This window comes from Micropterus salmoides, unplaced genomic scaffold, assembly GCF_014851395.1.
Source record: "Micropterus salmoides isolate LMB-PRFRI ecotype aquatic unplaced genomic scaffold, ASM1485139v1 Ms_hic_scaffold_17, whole genome shotgun sequence".
Classification (NCBI taxonomy): Eukaryota; Metazoa; Chordata; class Actinopteri; order Centrarchiformes; family Centrarchidae; genus Micropterus; species Micropterus salmoides.
The window spans coordinates 25,686,448-25,710,597 of record NW_024040817.1 but is presented as its reverse complement, the minus strand read 5'-3'; the positions used below and the strand labels follow the sequence as shown (position 1 = coordinate 25,710,597).

The 24,150-nt window shown below is 40.9% G+C and overlaps 1 protein-coding gene across 1 annotated transcript; it reads right to left on the bottom strand.

The window, feature by feature from the left end:
- Window positions 1–16,497: 16,497 nt before the first annotated feature.
- On the bottom strand, window positions 16,498–23,960 carry LOC119907446 (RNA cytosine-C(5)-methyltransferase NSUN2-like; the record flags this gene model as incomplete). The annotated part of the gene is given in 12 exon segments (XM_038725210.1): window positions 16,498–17,296; window positions 17,420–17,459; window positions 17,903–18,041; window positions 18,510–18,590; window positions 19,801–19,936; window positions 20,029–20,121; window positions 20,508–20,704; window positions 20,890–20,986; window positions 21,948–22,078; window positions 22,232–22,305; window positions 23,574–23,704; window positions 23,880–23,960. Coding segments are annotated over 12 exon segments (1,516 nt in total), but the record flags the coding sequence as incomplete, so codon positions are not given.
- Between the last annotated feature and the right edge of the window lie 190 nt (window positions 23,961–24,150).

Genomic DNA, 24,150 nt, shown 5'->3' with positions numbered 1-24,150 from the left:
GTGTTAAAGAAAGCGTGTGCATGGGTCATGCTGAGAGATTAGGGTAGGACTCCAACTGGACATAGTATTCAGGGTGTTTTGTGAAGGTTAAATAAGTTGAACGTCCAGACAATACACATCCTAAAGGAAAATGCTTTTCCATCAATATATAAACAACATTTTTCACCATTGCTGGGATTTGGAAACATCACAAGATTGGAGTCCAATATGGGAAGGAATACAAACCTCCAGTTTTACCTTAAATTTAAAATCCTGGCCTACTGTAATCTGTCCATTGTAAATAACAATTAGGATTTTGACCTACCTATGTCGGTGTGCAGGGTGTTTAAAACAAGTGAGAAATAAGACAACTTGATTTTCGTCTAGTGAAAGGTTTTTTTTCTTGTGCAGTGATATGGTGTATTTGAAGATAATGTCACCTGATCGAGCAGATTAAACAAGCTGATATTCGTTGGAGGTACCTGGATTGAACTCCCTCCAGTGACAAATAAGTGGTAGGATTTTCACAGTAAACATTTTGACATGTCACAGTTGGGGGGGGGGGGGGGGGGAACACAAATTTAAATGATAAAATGAATGGCAGCTGAATTTCCTTTATCCACATTAGTTCCTGGTATTGTGCCTGCTGGCTCACTGGGACGCTTAAATATAATAGGGCCATTGTTAATGTGATTGGTAACACCTGTGATTTCTTTGTGGCTATGACAAGTCAGAATGTCTGCTGTAAAAAAGGCCTATATAGTCCTGTTTCATCACAGTATTCTTCTGTCTTTTGTACTATTTAACATTATTTCAGGGATTACATTTGCTTAAATGCCATCAGAATAGATCCTATCAGAGATATGACAGCTTGACTCATCATGGCTTACACTCAGACACTTAAATGAAATGGAGGCATCATTAAAGTTATTACTAACACCTGTGTTTTTCCTGCAAGGACAAGTTAAGATGTCTGCTGTGAAGCAGTGTTGAGCATTTTGGGAAACATGCTTGTCCCCTTTATTACCGAGAGTTAGATGAGAAGACTGATACCACTCTCACATCTGTACACTAAATATGAAGCTACAGCAGTCAGTCGGTTATCTTAGCTTAGCATAAAGAGTGATAAAGAGCTCACATGATCCCAGCAGCACCTCTAAAGCTCACTAACTAACACGTTATATCTTGTTTGTGTTCAAAAGCTGAAGCGTAGAGATGACTTGGCCTTACAGGGGCTGAAGTAAGATCATGTAAACTGACAAACTGATTCAGTCCTTGTCAGGACCGACACTCATATCTGCTGAACTAGGCACATTTTCAAAAATTAAATGAACGGGCATACACCCGCCCTTACACACACACACACACACACACACACACACACACTGCTGCTGCATCATCATCATTGCTGACATATCCCAGTTAATTGATCCCTGAGCACTCGTTTTTGTCTAGTTGATTTGGTTTCCCCGCTGCTCATTAGGGCGGGAGAGAGACAGAGCAGTGTACGGATCAGAGAGAGTGAGCAGGATATTGATGACACCATTCTGAATACTCTGAGGACAACGGGGCAAGCAAAGAAGCTTCATTTTACTCATTAGTTAGCACACCAAAAAAAGCCAGTTCTGTGTGTTTTGTGCGTGTATGTGTTTGAGTGCACTCCTGCTCGAATGGAGGCTACAGACAAGAAGATTCATTATTCAATTGTGAGACAAGACTCAGTCCCCTGAAGGTAACCTTGACACAGAAAACATCCAAAACAGCTCCGGGAGACAGAAAACAAAACAGGAGGCAGAGTGAGGCGAGAGAGCAAGCTAAGGGGAAGGTGACCGTGACTGTGTTTATATTTTCAGCTTATTGTTTTTATTCCAATCCCCCCCCCCCCCCCCCCAAGAGGAAGCTGTTTTTGTGATTTGCAAAAGCAATGATGAAATGGCGACACACCAAACTGAGAGATGCGAGCATATGGCACCTGTCTTGATGGGGCAAGCTTAGTCGGAATGAGATTTTAATAGGAGTGAGGAAATGGGGATGAGCTGTTTTATATGGGTGGTGTTGTACCTGGAGTTTTATTCAGGATTATGGATGTAGTGGTAAAACCTCCTCAACGAAATCTAGCCACGTTTGTTTCTGCGGAATAGTTTGCCTTCCTTCTCAAAAAAGAACATACATCTCAGTGATAAAGTCAGACGATTCATCACTGCAACTAGTAGCACACTGGGGTGTAAGATAAAGATAGGTGTTTTTAAGTTAAACAGCTTAGAAGGGTGGCTGTTTACACATGTTTTCATTTACCAGTCATTACACAAAAAGTGGCCTGCAAGGCGGGTATGGTTTTCTGTGAATATACAATGTATTGTTTTAAGCAATTTGTCATGATGATAGCTAATCTCTTAATTGAATGTTTTGTATGTTTAATAATAATAATAATTTACAGCAGGTACCTTTAACACAGTCTTTTAATTGAACCACTACCTGTTACCTTTACTGTTTGTCTAATACAAAACACTTGTGACGCTTGCATTGTTGGTTAGAAAAGGTTATCCCCTCCATGTGCATATAACAAACTAAAAAGAACATAGCTACTTGTGATGTTTTATTTCCAGTTCACGCTTTTTCAGGCAGTTCATCAGAACTTGAATACCATTTGTAGTTTCATCACTATCTTCATAAAAGTCAAGTAACTTGTACCGTGCTCCATCAGACAAAATGTCTCACGCACACTGAAAACAGTTTCCCTTGTTTTAGGCGACAGTGTCAACAGAGTAAAACACAGACTCACCTTCGGTTGGGGATAGATCTTTCAGGATGTCCCGCACAGTCTTTGGTCCTAAAACATTTATTGTGATCATCTCAGCTTTCGTTCTTATCAAGTTCACCTTCTTCAAAACGTTTGAGTAATGAAACAACGCACCACTTAGCTTAACAAGACAGTCGGTGCTGTTGTAGCTGAGTCTATTTTTGAGAGTGTGATACACATACACATATATCAATTTCCACAGTAGTTACATTTAACGTTACTTAACGTATACTGAGGTGCGGGGGGGGGGCTGTGATTGGATGATGGCAGGTGTCGTGGTCATTGTCGAGTGTCGTGATCAGCACTACTGCTGTTGCTGTTGTATCAGCGCAGTAGTCAAAAAACGGGACAAGAGAGGTCACGTATGGGACAAATCAATTTAGGTCTGATATAAGGGACATCACAGCTAATATGGGACAGGTGTCAACCTTAGTTAGCTAACGGTATGGCCACTATAGGCTACTGGTCGTAACAGACTTAAGTAAGGTTGTAGCATCAAAACCCCTGATTGTATTATATTATGTAAAGTTGCATTTTGTGTTGTTTCTTTTTTTTTTAGAAGTTACATAGTCCCACTTTATTGTGTAGTCTGTCAGAAAATAACTGTATAATTGTATAAATGAAATTAGTCAGAGAAACAAATCCTCTTATTCAAGGAGATGGAGCTAGCAAATCTTAGCTGGAAAACACCATTTTGCTTGATCAATGAAAAATTATTATTACTGTACCCATCTGAAAACTTTTTGTGGTCATGCCAATAAAGACTTTTCTCATAAATCTTTTCTCAGAAGCAGAGGTGAAAAAAGCATGACCCTGTAACGCTGTTCTCATAGTGCCTCGTACTAACGTTTAACATTGGTTCTCCTATCCTTAAGCAAGTAGCTTTAGTTGCCAAACCTTAACCACAGAGATAGCGGATCAAAACACCTGTATGAATGAATTTTGTTTTGGTAAAATGTGTTTTATTTGAACGCAGATTATGATCTTATCATTTCAGTACTACTGGGAAACAACAAAGGGATAGTGACCCTCCATGAGGCAAGCGGAGACACTGAAAGAGGGAGACTGTGATAAACAAAAAGAGATCTAGCAAGACAGTGAAATAAGGCCACCCAGCCTGTGGAGCAGGGGGTTAGCTTCTCCTCTCCATCTGAATTATATTAACTTCATTAGATAAGATGTGATTTGTGAGTCTCCCATTTCCTCTGCCCCGTCCTCGCTGTCACACACAATGCCGAGGAGAGTTCCCAGAATGTCTCCATATGAGATCAACCTTGTCGAGAGCTTGCCAGAGGACTCCTCCTGCTTGCAGAACACGCGAACATACACCCCATTTGATACACGCACACATCGAACGCTCTCAAGCACAGCGGCACTTGCTGTTCAATTGGTGGCAGAGCTAATGTCAAGAGGATCAGTAGAGGCAGGAAAGGGCTGTAAAAGGGTTCGAGAAGAAAAACCTGAATGGCCAGAAACCTCTAGGGAGAGGCCTTCAAAAAGCCTGTGTTGAATTATAGATCCTACCTCCCTCCCCATACAAAAGTCAATACATATTGTATATAGCTGTCTTTCAAAATGCATGAAATACTGGAGGTGCTTTTCCATCGATGATATATGGATCACATATAAAATATTATCTGTTGATCATGCTAATTCAAACAGGATGATATACAATGATGCTTTGTTGGACAAACGTGTCTCAGAGTAGGAGCTGGAGGATGCTCCGCCTCCTCAGGAGGATGAGAAATAATAGGACACACTGTGTGCATGAGCGATGCAATAGCTGAGATGTGATTTCATTCTATACAGGCTGCATGCATTATGCATCCATGCCCTATACACGGGTGTCTCACTTGGAAATATGGTGTTAAATAATGAATTTGTTTTCCCTGTTGATACACAGATGTATGGATAAGATGAATATGATGAAGTGTGTGTGTGTGTGTGTGTGTGTGTGTGTGTGTGTGTGTGTGTGTGTGTGTGTGTGTGTGTGTGTGTGAAAATTTGCATATAGATGTGCATGTGCTTGAATAACCGGGGCCATAAAAAATTTATTTTGCTCCATGAGACAAACATTTGCACGATAAATTAGAGGACACTTAAAACAGTGTGAAGAATGGAAGCCATTTGCAGCAGTCAAAACAAGCGTGATCAGAGCTCAGTTAGCAGAGCTGCTTTCATTTACCAAGCTAGGTGGCTAAATGCGGTGTATGTCATGCCCTTTAAATATTCTGATACATGGCAGTTTTCTCCCATACACAGTTCTGCTCAACATTATAGCGATTTCAGTAACTGAAAAGTAAAAGAGAATGAAAGTGTGTACATCATTTCTGTGTGTATGTTTTTATTATCCCATTTCAGTATTATTCTGTATGAAGAAAGAATTCTTAAAACACTACAGTGTGTTTGTAGTCCTGTGCAGAAATCGGAGCACCTTTCATCATGGATCGTCAAATTTCTTTCATCACTGTCCAAGCTCAAAAACCCCACTCTATCTAGACAGTACCTGTGAAATCTGAGTGTGTTTGCCACGTCAACCCACTGTATTAATAAATGAAATGGTGGCAAAGATCCAGACCCAGAATGAAGGGTAAGTAGATTGGTTCTTGAGTAATACCGTACATTTCTATTTCATCAGTGCCACTCACAAAACTAAAGTCTATATTAAATGACCATCAATTAATCATACATTGATTTTTTTATTTTATTAATTCTGTGAAATGGCCAATTTTGCAACATAAGGTCAGGGCATTTCTTCCCCCTTTGAGGACGAAAGTCAAGAATGGTGTAAAGGTCACCATCCTGTGTGCAGTGACCATATAAATGACTATGAAACGATATATAGTAACTATATGGTAAATTTGTTGCTGAAAAAAAAAGGATGCCTTAGGCAACAATGATGACGGTCCACAGCTTTCCACAGAGAGGAAGTGCATTCAGTGTAGAGTATTTCCTACTTGAGAGCCTCATGACAAGTGAGAAATGATATTTGAGTTGCGCTAAAACACCCTAATTGTCCAGAGTGGATCAGCTAGATAACTGCCTATGGTATTCTTTTTAAACAATTTTTACTATCTTTGCATTTTCAGTTCATCTGACTTTATTGTATACTAATGCAAATAATGTCATATTAATGCAATCCAAGCTAAAGTTTCTGTTCTTCCCTTACTCATTATGGCCTTGAATGATGAGTGCCTCCCACAACAGTATGCTTGGTAAAATCAGCACATGCGTAGGAGCGGGAAGTGGAGTGTAAAAAAGGGATGATAAATATAGATTCCTGGAGGAAGACTAGAATCAGTCCCCTCTCACTTCCTGTCTGTCTTTCTCTGACACTCTCTACTTGGGCGTGTGTGTTAAATACAGATAGAGAGTGTAAAGCTCTGTACTCCTCTCTTTCAAACTGCAATTAGCTCTTATGTAAGCTTTGGCACTGGGATGGAGGCTACCGCAAGCTTTGGCAGCTACTTCCCCTCTCCCTCTGTCTGTCTCTCTGTAGCATGTTGCCATTCTTAGCAGACTGGGACTCACTATAAATATTTTATATGGCACAGTGCATGTGGGAAAAATGTATTTTTAGCCTCTTTCAGTGCTTTCACTGGAAGCCAGTTCTCCGTGAAGCCAGACAGCTTTTTGGTGTGGATTAATTCCACTCTCCTCCTCTGTGCATGTGTACGCGCATGTGCATCAGGGTCGGCCTTGATTAATTCGATTAATTTTGACTGCTGTCCACTGGCAACAGTTACAGTATTGATTCTCAATGAGTTCCTTTAAGGTAGGATATGCTATGTTAGCTTTAAATTCAATAAAGTTCCAGATTTAGGAACGTGCGTCTCAGCGCATGTGGGATTTTATACAAGGTGATCCCTCACTCCCAAAGGACAGTTAGTAAGACAGAGGCACAGATAGTGCAAAGCAAGAACTGCGAGGGAAAATCAAAGAATGGTGATGGTGGTTGTGGGGGGCCTTTGCAGAGGCTGCTAGTGAGGGATAGGATTTAAAATGCAAAGCACACCCTTCCCCCGGCCACCAAGACATGCATGCATGAACATGAGCAGCAGACAGCAGTCACACACTCACAGTCACAGCACTGCAAACACTTGAGGATGTAGGCTTTTACATCTGCTTGGACATAAGACATAATAGAAAGATAAAAAAAAAAAAAGTTATAATAACAAAACACTTGAGAGACTCATTGGTAGTCCAGGCATTAGACACATCCTTTGATCATTAGCCATATCAGTGATGTGATTTGTGTGTTTCCGTGAATGAACAGAGGGGGGATCCGTTCGGTTTTTCAATCGAGACACATAATATCATCCTGGGAATTTTGGCTGTGGAAACAACAAAGATCCAATGTGATTATCTTTCGCTCCTCTTTCTCAGCTGATCTGATCTGTTAGCAGCTGCAGGGTCGATTACTACACACTCACACACACACTCACACACACCCAGAGTGCCCTCCATCTAACCTTAATCGATGCTACGAAGGGTCACGATGGGATGGCAAGCTACATCAGCACAGCGAGTGCTTTATTGAGCCGCCCTTCCTTACTCATTTTATAAGCCCTAAAGTTGGATACTGAATATAAATCAGTGTCATTAAAAGCAATCATGCTGGTTGGATGTGTGCTGTGTGTTTGAACTGCGGAAGACCCGTCGAAAACAAGCTTACACAGAGCAAAATGATGAGAAAGTGTAACGAAGCAACAAATGCTATGGCAACAACCTTGGTGGATGTTTTTTTTTTTATTTACTGCATTTTCTGTCCTCAGTGTCTACTTTTCCTCCCAAATTCATCTCTCTCCTTCTGCCTCTCCTTGCCCTCCTTTCCTCTTCTTCTTCCTGACAGGAGGACAGCAGCCATCCTGACTGCTAATGAGGGACAGGGCTTTTGCTGTTTTTTGTGTGTGTTTGCGTGTGTGTATAACAGTCTGAGGGAGAAAAGACACAGAGAGAGTGCCTTTGTTTGTGTGCGGGTGTACGCATGTCTGTGTTGGGATTTTTTGCAAAAGGGTAAGGCCAGGAGCAGAAAGAGAAAGAGTGAAAAAGATAAAGGGAGATGTGCTCTCCAGCTCTCTTCCCTCGATCTGTTTCCTCTCTGTTACTAGGCAACACCTGCAGGCATGCACTAAATAAAGCCTTGTACCCACTATTCAACCCCCCCCCACCCTCGCCTCGAACTCCTACTCTAACTCTCTTTCTCTCTCCTCATCAACCTCATCCATCTCCTCTTCTCTCATTCATCCTTTAACTCTCCGGGACCCACTGCTTTCCTCTCACACATCCTGTTGTTTCCTGTGTCGTCCTCTTCCTCCTCTATCATCCCCTCCACTCACCGGAAAGCTGGGGGGGGGGGGGGGGGTCAGGGTCTGGTTGACACTGAACAGGAACGACAGCCCTCCTTGGTTTGAAAAAAGACAAGGTTAGGGACACAGTTCGCAAGGTAAATCAGATTACATGATCCAGTGTTTAAGAATGTCATCCTTTTGTTCTGAAAAGTAGCTACACTTCCTCCAGCTGCAGGTGTTGAATCCAAATCAACATTAATAACGTACTTCTCACTATTATCAATATCAATATCAATTTTATTTATATAGCACACTTAAAACAACCAAGGTTGACCAAAAATACAACAATAAAACAGTAACTTTGCCTGTATTTCTTGAGGAAGCTTAAGAAGGCCAAATTCCCACGCCAAGTTCTTTGTCAGCTTTTACAGAGGAGCAATAGAAAGCATCCTGACTGAAAACATCACAAACTGGCATGGGATGTGCACGGCCCAGGACCGGAGGGCTCTGCAGCGAGTGATTAAAACTAATCAGAAGATCATTGGTACCCATCTCCCGAGCATCAGTGATATCGGTGAGGTGAGATGCCTACGCAGAGCCCAAAGGAAATTAAAGGACAGTACCCACCCAGCCACAGCCTGTTCACCCTGCTGTGTTATTAAAATCACCAGGAATAATAACTGACTTAACCCAAAGGCAATGTCAAAGAAAAGAGATGCGTTTTTAACAGTGATTTTAAACGTTAAAGAGTTCGGGCCGTTCTGATATGGACTGGCAGGTTGTTCCACAGGTCAAGGGGGCAGTGACACTAAAGGCTCGATCGCCATTAAGGCATTTAAAAGTTTAAAAAAAGATATTGATAAAATCACCTGAAGTTAGCCCTTTACTTTAAAATTTGACAAATGTCTTAGTAAGACTTTAGCAGTAAGTAAACCAGTTGCTAGGAAACACCTGTAGCACAATCAGAAACAATCAGCTGAACTAAAAGTCACTTAAAGGCCTTTCTTTTGTAAATGTAGGTATTTTGTTTTATTTATGTATGCACAGATGGAGAAATGTGTGTTTTAAAGTTAGTACTATTCATGCAGTTTGGAATGAGTGGGAAATATCTGGGTCATACATTAGCAAGCTAAGATTAATTTGTCATTTAGCTAACAGTTACCTATGGCAGTTACTAGGTGTAAATATTTAGCGACAATTCATCCCTATGTAAGAACAAAAACAAATCTACACTTTGTCTACACTTAAGTTGAACTTATGAATAGCTGGTTTAGACGGCTCCTGGTCTATAGAGGCTATTATCAGTTCTGATAATAACCTCAGCATTTCAGACATGGCACTTCTACAAGGACTTAATGAAAATCCTACAGTCTCTAACTCACATAGGCACATTCAGATTGCCTCTGGGAAGCTGCCGTAAGTGCTTCAAGGCACTTTTATAGCAAAAGACATAAAATGCTTTATTGAATGGCTAATACAAAAGAAAAGGGAAAGTCGAAAGGTGGGTCTGATTTCAAATTAAAGTCTACAAGTTGTTCTTTTGTAATTAGTATATGCATTAATGGATTTTTAAAAAATATTTTGTGTTTTTTTATTTATTATTTTGCATCCAAATGTGTCTCAGAGCTCCTTCAGTGCACCAATAAGCCTGCATCAACAAACAACCTCCACAAACATCTTCAGAAACACTCTCCATCCTTCTCTCTTCGAGCTACCTTTTTTTTTTTTTTTAAATACAACATCTATATGGAGCATTTCATGCATTCTTAAAGGGTTATGCGGTGGTAAAAGCCTCCAGAAGTATTTTCTGGTACTGTACATGTTGGAGATTGTATTTGGCACTTCTTGAGCAGTAAAGTGCAGAAAGGTTGAGTGGTATGAGCTTTCTCTGCTAATAAAGATGGACAGAGACATTGCTGTCAGTTTAATGTTGGTGTAACCCATGAACACGCAGTATTAATGTGCAGGGTAAACAGGTGACCTGGCCCTTTGCCCTGAACCCTCAATTAATTTACCTTGAGAATAGCATTACTTCTCTTTTGGTGATTTATCAGCAGAGACGGGATGAGGGCTCTGGTTTCAAAGACACAGAGACAGAAACTGATAGAAAGAGAGAGGCAGCAGTTAGAGACAGCACACTTGGGGGTACAGGCAGGTAAAACTAACCCCAAACTGTCATTCTGACATACTACCCCATCTTTCCCTCCGTGCTGCTGAGGAGGATATATCTTTGGACCATATCAGTCAACCTGACAGGCAGCAAGTAAGTACAGTTTGTAAGCAAAAGTGATCTTGGGTTTGACCGATACAGTGTGATTTTATTTTTTAGACTCCTAAACCCTTCTTTTTTTAAACCCTGCTAAATAATAATAATCATGATACATACATGTACACATAGTACCTCAATATTTACCAATACCGTATGATATTCATCTAACTGATCTGACCAAATTTGGGATTTTTTAGGATTTGATACGGTCTTGATGTTCAGATGACAGTCAGTGTAAGCAGAGAGAGATTCGTTGTGATGTGGGTGCTGTTCAGCTGTTGAGTAGAGGACTCAAGTGTACCTCTTGAGGCATTAATTTGGCCTAATGCACAAGTGAGTGTTTGCTCAACAAAGAGAGATAATTACAAATTAGAGGTAAATTCAGGTTTAAACCCCAGATGCTGTCCTGAGAGACGGCACATTCAGACAAACACATGCATGTGCACACATTTAGCACGAGTCACAGACAGAGGAAAAAAGGATTAAAGCCATGTGAAAGCTGCAGCATTGCACGAGAACAGAGTGGGTATCAGAGATAGAAATGAAATCGCATAGGACGAGCTCTGTCTCTTTGCATGTGTGGAGTGGGAAGGCAGCAGCCTTAAAATAGTTATATTTTGAGTGTGCACGTGCACACATGGATACAAACACAGACAGGCTTTGCACAATAACACTATCACACAGAGCCAACATCCATAACCAGAGATTTACCAGGGGATTTTAAAAGGGCGAGCAGTTGTGTGTGTGTGTATGTGTGTGTGTGTGTGTGTGTAGAGCTGAGTGGGATTTGGTTTAATCCAAACATGAAACACAAGATTCCCCCCACCACACACACACACACACACACAAACACACCGTCATTCTCTCTTCCACTAAGTGTGTTTGTGTGTATGCGTGCGTGTGTGAATTTGCCTCCCTCAGTCTCTTTTAGCGTTGCGTAACAGCTTGATTATATAATCCCAAACATATATGCATGTCCACGAGGCTGAGCGCAAGAGTACATGAAGCATGGCAGAGCATCAAACTGATGTGGAGGAGGAGGAGGAAGGAAAAGAAAAGAAAGAGGTGAAGAAGGGACAACATCCACTGCGCTGTGGTACTGTGAGTGCATTTCTTGTCTGAATTAGAACTCACATCTTTACTCCACACATTTACTCCTATAAATCCATTCATGTTAATGTAAGCTCATCTACAAGTGACCACAGGAGGCGTAATGTTTTATGTCATTAGTTTCCTTAAATAGTGCAAGATGGCAAATAAAGGATGATGTATCAATGTCAAATTATATAATATCATAAATATCATAAAATGTTCCTCAAACTGGGTTGAGAACACACCAAATAATTTAAAAATAATATATTATTATGTGAATCGAGAGTAACTTTAGAACAAGAAGCTGAAAACACAACATCATTCTTGTTAGCAACAATCAACATGTTATCATTTTCCTGGTTATATAATTCAACTAACACAGAGTAACAATAACATTAATTTGGATTTGGGTTTCTGGACACCTGGCAATAAGCTGACAACACTTTCTGCTGCTGGAGCTTGAGACAGGGCTGATGAGAGCAGAATTTCCGGGACCGGGTTTTAATAATCAGAAAAGAAAAAAAAAAAAGCTAAAAGCGGCTAAAGGTGTAGTCAAGGCAATTTTTATGCTTGAGATGATTGGATACAGTCAATAGACAGACAGCAGTGGGTGCAAACGTGAAAATTCACCTGTGGCAGCATGGACTGAGGCAAAGCTGCTCACTAACTGAAAATGTTTCAGCCTGATCTTTCGCACTTTTAAACATTAACATACAGATGTAAGGCAAAACTGTAGGAAAATAACAGAAGGAACTGGGGTTTCTGGTAGCGTTACTTTCTTCAGACGAAACTAAACGAAATATGTTGGTCAACAACCTTTTTTTCCCCTGACTAAAACGAGACGATGACGAGACAGCGACAATGTACTTAAACACTGGCTGACATGTTAACATGCAATATTGTTGAAAGATTATTGAAGAAAAATTACTACACTAAAATGTAATTTATAAAATAAAAACATAATAAAATATTTTTGTCAGTAATACCCAAATCATGAATTTAGCGAGAATTAATACTTTCAGGTTTCAAGGAATGTTTGTTCTTGCAATTCCCGATACAATGTCTCTGAAGTCTTGAAAAATATTTCAATCTAGCATACAAACCTGCAGGGTGGAGGAACAACACAGCTCCGATAAAATGGTGTATTGAGGGAGAACTAAAAGCAGAGACTTAAATTGAGAAGACAGTTTGAGAACATTTTAGAATCTGAGCTTTGGGAGGCCGTGAGTGCTTTTCAGAAAGCTCTTCCAGAGAGAAAGATAATCAAAATGGAAAGAGGAACTGAGTGGTATGAATAAAGTTAGAGACAAGAGCTGGATGGAAATTTAAATATAAAATAAAGAAGGAAGGACGAGAAGAGGATGGGAGAGGATGAAGGAGGAAGAAGACATAAAGTTAATCTATGCGTCCCTGTGCGGAGTTGGTGTCATTACTAGTATTAGTAGGTTGGCAGTAAACATTGAAGCTAAAATGCAGGAGACATCACTCACACTGACAAACCAGCACACACACTTTAAACACACAAAGACAGGCTTAGCTGCAGCATACACACATATTCACACGCAGGCTTAACTCGAACACGCACTCCCACGCACACAGACAGGCCTATGACTCAGTAACAACTTTTGCCTTATCTCCAAACCTTTCTCTATCTGTCCAATTCAATTTATTCATCCCCACCCTCTCTCTAACCCTCCATCCACTCATCTCTCTTCATCCTCCCAAGGCTTTTATCATTTTCAACTCCTTCCATTTTCATGTGCTATCCTCTACTCAGCTCAAAAAAAGTGGGCATTATTCTCTCCTCGTTCATCCTTGACTGACTCCACGAGCAGCTCCCCCCTCTGCTGTGGCTTCACCTTCACGTTGAAATACCTACTACATGTTTTTGGGTTTTTTTGAAATTCAAAAATCCAAATCTTTCTTTCGTCTCTCCTGGATTTTGCTTATCCTTTCCAAAAGCTCTCCTCCAGCCATGTTGTTCACTAATCATCATCCTTCATTTGTCATCATATCATAATAATACATTTATTTTTAAGTGCTGTTCAAGTCACCCAATGACACTTTACATATCCATTTAAGACAGTCAAAACATAATAGAAGATAACTGGAAAGAAAAACTATAACAATAATGAAATAATATTATGAATAGACGTTGTAAGCATCAGCCTACGTTGGTCAAAATGTTCCTTTGCTTTCCTTGAAAACAGTCTGCTCTTTACTTGATCCTCGCATGTAACCCAAACACTGACTCTTCTTGTCCCAGACTTGTCCCCTGCTGCCTCTGCGAACAGCACTGTCACTGGCATGTCCACAGCCGAGGGAATTGACATGACAGCCGCTCTGCTGCGTGGTAATACCCACTGCCATGCACTTTAGAGGTCACAGATCAAGTTAAAAAAAAACAGGAGGGAACGAGGGACAACAGAGGACAAAAAAGAGAAGTGAAGAGGGAGCAGGGAGAAGGAAATGAGGAGATTGGAAGGGTACAGGATGCTCTCTATGGTCCCTCTTTCGCCTCCTGTCACCAGAGAGAGGTGAGGGGGCTGGTTGTCATGACGGCTGTTGTCATGGCAGCTGGACTGGGTGATAAACAGCAGAGATTTGCGTCCAGTGAAGCTGCCGTGGCAACCACTGACAAGATGGGGCAATTATGCTGTTGTCATGGGAAGTTTCATTTTCGTGTTTTTTATATTTTGATCATCACTTAAAGAAATGCTGTAGTCTGAGGGAAGAACAGCCTTCTTTAAAAAGGTTAAGTATGTACGTTTTAGTGGCATCTAGTGGTGAGGGTTGCAAATTGCAACAAGCGACTCAGCGCATTCACGTGCTCCACAGATGGTCCCATTTCCCAAATTGTGCAGTCATTCTTCCGACTTCAGTGTGAGTTCATGTGCTCTTAAAGAGGTAGTATTATGCTTTTTGGCTTTTTCCCTCTCCTTTATTGAGTTATATATCTTTTTTGTGCATGTTATAGGTTTGCAAAGTGAAAAAGCCCACCCCAAAGGGAGTTCCCATCTCCTACAGGAAACTCTGCTCTAAACTGCCTGAAAAAAGCTTGTTTGTAGTCCAGCCTTTACTTCCGCTTTCTTGTGATGTCACCAGTAAATACCTGTCATAATGCTCACCGAGCGACTAGTCTGACACGCCCTCAAAAACAGTGGTGGAAAAATACTGAGCTGCAGCACCTCTCCTCTCCCGTCCAAACACTAGCTACCCTCCAGGCACTCAATGGACATAAAGTTGTTACTTTGATGTAGAGACAGAGCTCAGTTAAAACTTTATGGATGAAAGATACTTTTGTTACAGATTAATAACTCACCACTCTGAAGCTCTTGCTCCAGTCCATATTGCCAAGCTGGTCGGCAACATGTAGCCTACAGCTGAATCAAAGCTGTTTTCGCTGACCCGCCCTTCTCTGCTTCTGATTGGCTAGTAGTCCTTAACTAGGAACTGCGCATGTGGAACTCCCAACAAAGATCATTTACAGACAAGATGTATCACTCCATAGCTAAAACGAAGCCTCTTTAAGTCGGAATGTTGAATCAACAAGGACGCTCTACAAAGATGCGTTGGATTAACATTATGAGAGCATATAAACAACACACAGACATCTAGTTCACTCTACATGGACAGCAAACTTACTGTAACCATATTAGAAGTTACATGTTGTGTTTACGTGATTTTGCACAAATCAAAGTTCTGTATACTTATGTATGTCCCATGTTAATGATTTAAGGAGGACAAAAATATTTCAGATTTTTCTGACACCACATCAATGCACATCAGTCACCCCACACTGCTCCCTTTTCAAGCATGCAGGAGAAGCTACGGTGGCTGACACGCTCTGTTCGCACTTTTGCTAAACAATATGTGTGCTCCTCCATTTGTCCAAATTTCACTTCTTTTCTTACTTCTAATAAACCATAAAACAACAACGACAACTACTACTACAACTTCTTTGGACGAATTAAACATAGCGGCAAAACGCGCTCTGTAGCGACTTTTGTCTGTCCGGGCTACTGTAACAACTTGGCGACTTCCACGTAAGAGGACCCGCGGTGTATGCAGATAGAAATGGCTCATTCTAAGGTAATAAAAACATGATGGCTTATTATGTAAGGTCTTTATACAACACTGAAAACATAGTTATGGAGTTGTGTCGATAGATCCTCATAAATTTTACACATGTAACCATATATATATATATATACACACACACAAATAAAATACATAATTTCTCAAGTTATGTCCTAATGAATTTGGTGACGTTGCTCATTGTTATAACTTTGGTAACTCCCTGATATTTCATCAAGCACTATCATCACATCAATTTGCCCAATACTTTATATGTAATACGTTATAACTAAATAACGACATTCCCAACACTTTGTGTTTGTGCCAACTTGCTAAACAAAGATGGTGAACATCACCTGCCTAACTCAAAGTTACCTCTGTGCCGATGTATAGCCTCACAAAGCTGCTAGCATGGCTAGAGACCCTTGTTTACACCCACTTCATAGGGATTTTTCTTCATTAGCACCCTCTCATACCTGTGCTGATTGTTTGAATTTATGATGGTTTTAGGTTTTCAAGGACTAAAAGGCACACATGCGATCTGTTGGTCATTTACCCAACTTAGTTGAAGATAAATACATAACAACACAGACTATATCTTTGTTGACTATAAGAGACATGTTTAGTCTCCAGATGTCCTTTGGGCTTACAGCATCATAGCTGCATCTGACAGTCTTTATTTTAGACTAACGTCAACCAGGAAAACTGGCCTGTTGAAAGCTGTAGCATGTAACGAGCTGCAAACGTGAGCCGTCATCACCAGCCGTAGCCATGACCTGCCTGCGCTTTTAAAGGTTTTTTAAAGGGTGATTTTTGATGGTTTTAGCTTATTTCTTTCATTATTCTACATTTAAAAACACAATATGAAAACGCAGGTAAAATAAATGTCAGTTTGTTTATCAATGTAGTGAATTCTTTAGTGGTTCATCCTACCATATAGACTATTTTATTCCTCATAGCAGATTGATTCTGTCTGGACCAAAACCACCCCTTCACAAGCATGGCTTTAATACTTCAGTAGACAAAGAATGAGTACAAACAGGTGGTGACACAGTTAACCTTTAACACTTTTAATCAACTCCATATATCTGCTTAATTACAAGTGTAGAAAATGAGATGGCAGTTCATATAAACCTCTCTGAACATGAGCAACTGAAATAAAACTGATGTCACTTGGTTAGTGGAATAAATCTTGTTAAAATATAAAATAAAAAAAACAACCAAATAAAATAAGATAACCGATATACCTAAAAAGCGGACACCTGGAGGGGATTGAAACATTTAGTATCCCAAGGGAGTCCATCTCTAGGAAGGAATTCTTCTGCAGTGGCAGTGTGGTAAACGGAGAAACCCATGGGAGGCACGTCACCCTCCTCTACCGCAAAATGTGGTCTCTGACCTCGTCACCAGTTATTAGAGCTCCAATACGTTTCAGTCAATCCTCCTTTGTCTCTGTTGTCTCCTCTTGATTCTCAGCTGCTAGTCCCCTTGTTGCCGCTGTCGGGCTTTGGTTCTGATGATTGGTTTTTATCACCGTTCTCAGCGTCCACCTCTGCCTCATTTTCCGCCTGCCCTTCCTCCACTGCGTCCTTTTCCACCTCATCCTCCACCTTACCCTCCTTTTCTTCATCCCTCCGTTTCTGCCCCTGGCCCTGTTTGTCCCTGAACACCTCCACGCCTAACAATCTGAGGTAATGAAACCTCTCATTGCGGGGGACAAAGGCTCGGATGGATGTCTTCCCCCTCCAGCCACACAGCTGGATGGGACACTGAGGCTCCGATGGGTTACTGGGAAACACAAGGTTATGGTGGGTGAACGAAGACATCGCTTCAAAAAGGATAATAAAACATGCATACAAAACACACACACACACACACATACACACATACACACATAAACAACAAACTTACTTTGGGTTGGGAATGTACTTCAACACAATGCTACCCATAACTGCAGAGAGAATACAGAGATAAATGACCACAAAGCAACAATGGACTAATCCAAAACACCATTTCAATGTAAGATACTCCATGCTATGTGAGAACTACCCAGGGTAACTGAACTGCTCAGCTTCTCTTGTAAGGCTTTGGAGAGTCAGTGCCTTGCTCAAGGGCAGTTCAATGTCAGTCGTTGAGGAAGACCGAGCATTACTCACTCGCTTTCCTCTTTCACTTTATGCCTGCCAAGCCAGAAACCTTCCAGTCACTAATCCACTACTCTAACCTCTGGGCTGCTTCCCAAATTCTTCTAGTTATTTTGTTTGTCAGTATCAAAAAGAAACTTCTGGCAGTAAAATATGTAGTAATATTAATTACACCACTTTTCTTGAGTGCTGTTTTAATTTGGAATACATGGTTTAATATTTTGAAATGAAAATCTTTTGCAGAGCGTACCCATTTTCTTGGCCTGAGCGTGAGCGTCGTCCTCCAGTTTGCTGAGGAAGGGGTTCTCCTGGGTCAGCAGCACTTTGATATCCTCCACACTCACTCGGATTATCCTGGAGCGAATGTACGGCTGAAGAGTGTAGATACCCTTGTAGGACAGAGAAGAGACAAACATTATTTACAGTAACGCGGTGCATATAAAATGAATTAGAACTTCAGCTAGTTATTCAGTGGTGCTCATTGCCTCTGTGGTGAGTAACTTCCTGCATTGTTTGAACATAAAGAGGCGCTGCTTTCACAATGAAGTTTATTATAAAATCAAAGAATATGTATGGTGGTGAAGTCCTAGATATATACACATATCGTTCTGCATCACTTCAAATCATGAGGTTGATTTGCATACAAAAAGAGGATTATGGGAGATGTGAGAGAACGTGCATCTAACGTGTGAAGAGAAGGTTATGTTTTCACAATACTACCGCTTCCAATTAATAATAAGCTGCTCAACAAAGAACAAGTACATTTACAGAGAATGATTTTCACTCCACTGATGATTTAATGCGAGAATGAAAAGAGATGTTCATGGTGCCGTGCTGAAAAACGGTGTGTGCGTTACCTCCTGAGCCAGTCTGAAGGCACAGCCAAACTCCTCTCCATCACTGTTGCGAGACCACACCTTCACCCCTGTGTTAACGACCTGAGCAACAACAACAAAAAAGCATTCTGACATATGGCTCTGTACGAAAACAACACAATGATGCCAGATTCTACTGACTTTAACTGCACTAATTAATCCCTCTCCTGAAAACATAATGAAGGGGGGGGGGGGTAATAAAATAAAAAGGACAAATTAAGTTACTTTAGTCTTGTTGTAGTACTGGTATTGTCTTTTGTAATTACTGATGTTCACCAAACTGCCTTGCTGAAGGCATCTACTAAGATATTACAAAACTGTTGGTAAACAGAGTGCAGCTGGTCTCTGGGGTCCCAGCAGGAGTGGTAGGCAGCTGTCAGTGATTTGCAAAGTAAAATACTACACCTCTGAAACAATTATGCATGTTGAATTCTTTACCAATTCTTTATTGTCACGGTTGTCACTGCTTTAAAAATATGTAATTCCTAAATCCTATGTACAAATTATGCTTTTAAGTAGTCTTAAAGTTGTACTGTTAAGGGCCGTTGAATGTCTTTGGTTGTTGCGGGTATGTCTGGTGTTCTTATCTGTAACTATGCTCTGTCAATATGCTGCTATTTTGCCCAGGTCTCTCTTGTAAAAGAGGTTTTAAATTTTAATGAGATCATCTGGTTAAATAAAAAAAATAATAATTTAAAAAAAGGAAAATGGATATTAAATAATATTAAACTATTAACATTCTGGAAAAGGCCAAACAAGATTTTATAGAGAAGGGAAGTGAAAATAGGTCATTCTCTTCCAATTACCACAGACAGAATCGGCAATGGAGTGGAGATTCACTGTGGTTTAGCCCAATAGAAAGTGACTAAGAAACATCAAACACAAAGAGGAGAACAAAGACACTGAGGCGCACACAGCACCACCTGTGCAGGTGCTACAGAGTGGAGGACCAGAGGGACTGTGGATAGGAGAGAGTCCCATCTGTTAGGCTGCACCCAAAAGCACACACTACAAAACTAAACTGATGTAGAAATGTAAAGCCAATATGTCTGTACCAAAAAACAGGTATAACAAACATGATGCAGTTAGTCTGACTAGACTGTATAGTTTGATCAATACCAGATGCATAGTCCGCAGGAAATAATTGATAAGTGATTTATTGTATCCATTTTTAATAAGATTTCCATGCTAGGAAATGCTTTGTCATCAAACCAGGTTTTCAATGTGTGTGATGTGCGAAATGCTGTTCCAAAAACAAAAAATATACACACACCTTCATACGCTCGCTGTTATTGAGCAGCACGTTGCGGAGCTCTTTGGACACCATGTACAGGTGTCTCTTCTTGCCCTCGTGGGTCCTTGTCAGAACATTGAGCTTGGGGAAGTTGGGTGACAGATCATAGAAAGATCTAAAGAGCACAGGGGTGGGGGAAACTTGTTTTGCTACACCAAAGTGCTGAAAATGATCATTTCCGTGTCTGATACACACAGAGACACTTACTGTATGGTGGTGAAGACGGGGTCATCTTCAGTAAGGAACACAAAGGGGTCCTCTTTATAACCAAACAGCCTCATCTTCTTAGAGGCTGGAGGCCTGAGAAACAGAGAGACAGCACAGACATTCATTTAAGACTCAAATCCTTTATTTATGTTCATTTTAAAATTCCAAATTTTACAGCACCACCCATACTTGGTTGTGCTGTAAAAACATCCCATGTCAATAGTTTGAACAAAGCTTTCATTGAGTAAGAACTTTTATGAGCTTTTAATGACGACATGCATATCGACGTCTGTGGCCGACATTTAATTACAGAAATTGCTTACAATTTACATATTTCTTCGGGACCAATGATGGGCTCGTTAATCCAAAGAGTCATTACTCATTTAAAGCAATGTAGGTCATTTATTGTTTGTTTAATAATGGCTTAAGACCTTGCAGTTTTCCTTTGTTTATTAGCTCCCCAGATCAACAGGACTCACCCACATACTCCGTCTTGTTTAGCGCTTTTCTCCTGGGCCAAGGAAGCTCCTTTGGGTGCCTCCTCTTCTGCATCCCCGTCTATTTTTCCCTCTGGGCCTCCCCCCTCTCCCTCCTCCACGGCAGTGTCTGTGGGGGTCGAGGCCTCTGGGGAGCCTTCAGGCTGGGCCGCTGAGATGGACGGGACGTCCCTCCTCAGCTGGAGACGATGGGGAGGGAGACAAGCAGACAAAGCAGAAAGAAAGAAAGAAAAAAAAAGAAAGAAGTACCAGCTGCAGTTAATAAAAGCGAACAGGTGAGTGATGTGCTCCATTTCCCTTTTCAAGTAAGAATAACAATGTAATCATCCATTAAGAGTGTGTGTGTGTGTGTGTGTGTGTGTACCTTGGGATATCTTTTGTTCCAAGGCATCGGTGCTTTTTTCACCAGCACAGCCACAAAGAAACCTCCAGTGTTCTGGTGATGTGGCAGAATCCTCATACTGACATTAAAATACACACAAAAAAACATAAATAAGAGTGTTATGGTGCCACCTACTGTAAAGATAAACAAGGGCTTTTTTTTCCCCCCAGCATTAAATAAAAATGGGCTAAGCGTGTGACAACAGCTCCCTCTCCTGGCCAGCATCATGTCAGTCTGAGTATTAAAGTGAACGCTGCATCGCAGAAATGACGTCATCCCCCCTACTATGCGAGTGTGCAAGTGTGAACATGTATGTGCATCCATGTAGACTCTGTGTGTGTGTGTGTGTGTGTGTAAAGCTGTGCCAAGAAAATAAATCAGACACGTTATTCAGCTAATGAATTTGGCATCAATGACAACAGAAGCGACTACAAGTGCGTGTGCTTTCATGGAGACAAAATACTCTCAGGGGAATAAGAAGAGAAGAGAAATCAGCTAAGATAAGGGTTTAGAGGGGAAGAGTTGGATAGCGCCTAATGGCCCTTCCTGAAAAAAATTCCTACTAGGAGAAATTGTTTTTCTATATATATATATATATATATATATATATATATATATATATATATATATATATATATATATATATATATATATATATATATATATATATATATATATATATATATATATATATATATATATATATATATATATATAATATATATATATATATATATATATATATATATATTTTTTTTTTTTTTTTTTTTTTTTTTTTGCCCCCTTGCTACTGCACTCAAGAGAATACACTGATTATTTTGGCACTCAAAGAGGCGTTAGACAAGGCTTCCAGCTCTCACTGTTCCTATTTGCTTTGGCTATAAAGCCTTTAGCCAAACTGAGCAGACCATGCATAGACTTAAAGATTAAGGTTTGGGTGTTAGCATTATGGGAAAAGACCTAGGCTTAGGAAAAGTCATCAACAGAGTCCTTGACATTTTTTAATTATACAAACCTTTACTGTGTGGGTGGGTACATACCATCTCTCCAGATGCAGGCTAGCAAGTTTCTCTGGGTCTTTTGGCGGAAACATGGTTGGGCGGATCTGTGTGTGACGACTGCTTGGAACTTCGGACCAGTCAGAGTACCACTGGCCCTCCTTGGTCATCAGCTACAGAGACAACAACCGTTTAAGTGTGTGATCCGATCAAAGTAATCACCAACAATATTCTGCCCGACATGGAAACTGAAGCACTTCTGTGAACTAAACAGCTTTCCTTTCTGGTTTGTTGTAATGACCGCTAAAGACTTAACGTTCCAGTACCTTCCAGGAAGTGACCCCAGGCATCCATTTCAGCCCTGGCAGATCAGCTGAGCTGTCGGCCAGCTCCAACGATCCTGGCAATGGGGATGGGGAAGACATTACAACTTTGCAGAAAAAGCCGAGTGGTTTTATTTAGATATTATTTTTAACTAGCTGTAAGCAGAGTGAGCTGGAAACCCATTTTCTGAGCTTCGAAGCTTCAGTAGCGGCGGGGGCACTCAACTTCGCGCCACGCTGATTGTTTTGGCGTCTGTTGATAAGCAGGCTGTCATATCACGAGTTCCAGCTATATATTTCAGAGATAGCTATGATAATAGATCGATCGGAGGAGAGAAAGGATAAATGCACAAGACGTTCTGGCAATGACTTGAGTGAGGGTGAATTAAATGGGGGAAGAGGTGGTCGTGAGTGGGGAAGCAGGGGAAAGTGAGGCAGAGTGGAAAACTAGATGCTGCAGAACAGGGTTGTTGGCTGCTGTGCAGAGCTGGGGTTGGAACCGTCGATGAGAGAGTGAGAGGCTGAGCAGAGCAGAATCCCGGACTATTTCAGCCGGGTTATTATGCAAAATTCGCTTTTATCTTTTAAGATAACCTATTAAATGTTCTTCTACAATAGGCCTAATGCAATTATTAAAATGTGTTCATTATTTTTGGGTTTGTTGTAGCCTACAGTTTACTGATTAATTGTAGGCTATTTGACTTTTTTGATTTGTAATGAAATAAAGCAACTGTAAACATTAATAAACCCCATAAACTGCCACATCACTCAATTTAAAGTGCTCCCTGCATTTTGCCCTTTGATGTGAACTGGAGCGTTACGTTCACTGATGTGAGAGGGATGTCAGGTGTGCAAAAAAAGACAAATATTCAAATCCCAAAATTGAAAATCGAATACCAACCCAGCAAACAAATATTCGAATCCAGCCCTAGTTGTAAGTCAGTAAACGCCGAAGGTAACACTGTGACAAAACACATCTTTTTAATCCGTTATCTGTGCCGCTAACGTGAATGGGGGTCCACAGGAACTCCTCGTAAATGTGGTTGTTATTTCCCACCTTTGCCATGATCACCCAGCCTGCTATACATTTTCCAAAGACTACTGACTTGGGTTTATAGCCAGTAACAGAAAGGTAAGAGACAAATGAGGAAATGGGACAAACCAAACAATGAGCTGGCTCCATAAGGTCAATAGACTTTTTATAAAGACGCATTTCAGTAACAGAAAAAAAAAGTAAAAACTGAAGTGCATAAAACAAAACAAAAATTGAACTTTGATTTGAATAAAGAGATAAACACACACCGCTTAAATTGTACAGCCCTGTGAGTGTTTCTAAGTTTGTTACCTTCGCTCTTCTCCAGCAGTGCTGCGATGACAGCTTCGTCCTCTATAGGGTTGAGTGAACAGGTGGAGTACACCATCCTCCCTCCCACAGCCAGCTGTTCAACACCGCGCACTGCGATGCGCAGCTGGAGCCTGGTGAACACAAACACACTCTGTAATACTGCCAACATTCTTTTTTTTTTTTTTTTTTAAATTGGCACGAAAAGAACACCATTCCCTTGTCGTTTAGTCAATTTGGTCTACCACACCAGTGCACGAATTCCTACGTTGTAACAAAAGGCACAAACACACACTCTCCCACGCTCACCCGTGGAGGTGCAGGCTGTTGCTAGTCGTCCATTTCTTCCACACGTCTATGTTCTTCCTCATGGTGCCGTCCCCGCTGCAGAACACAGAGAAACACAGCAGCACCAGTCAGACACATCCCCAGTTTGGCCCGAGGCGATGAAACCACCGGAGATCCCAGACACTTCTTACAGGGCAAAAATGTCTGAAGGCTGGGCTTTAGCTGACTGCTCAAATCACTGCTGCCCGTCTGCCAGGCTCTGTCTTCATTACTGCTTTTTCTCCCCTCCCTC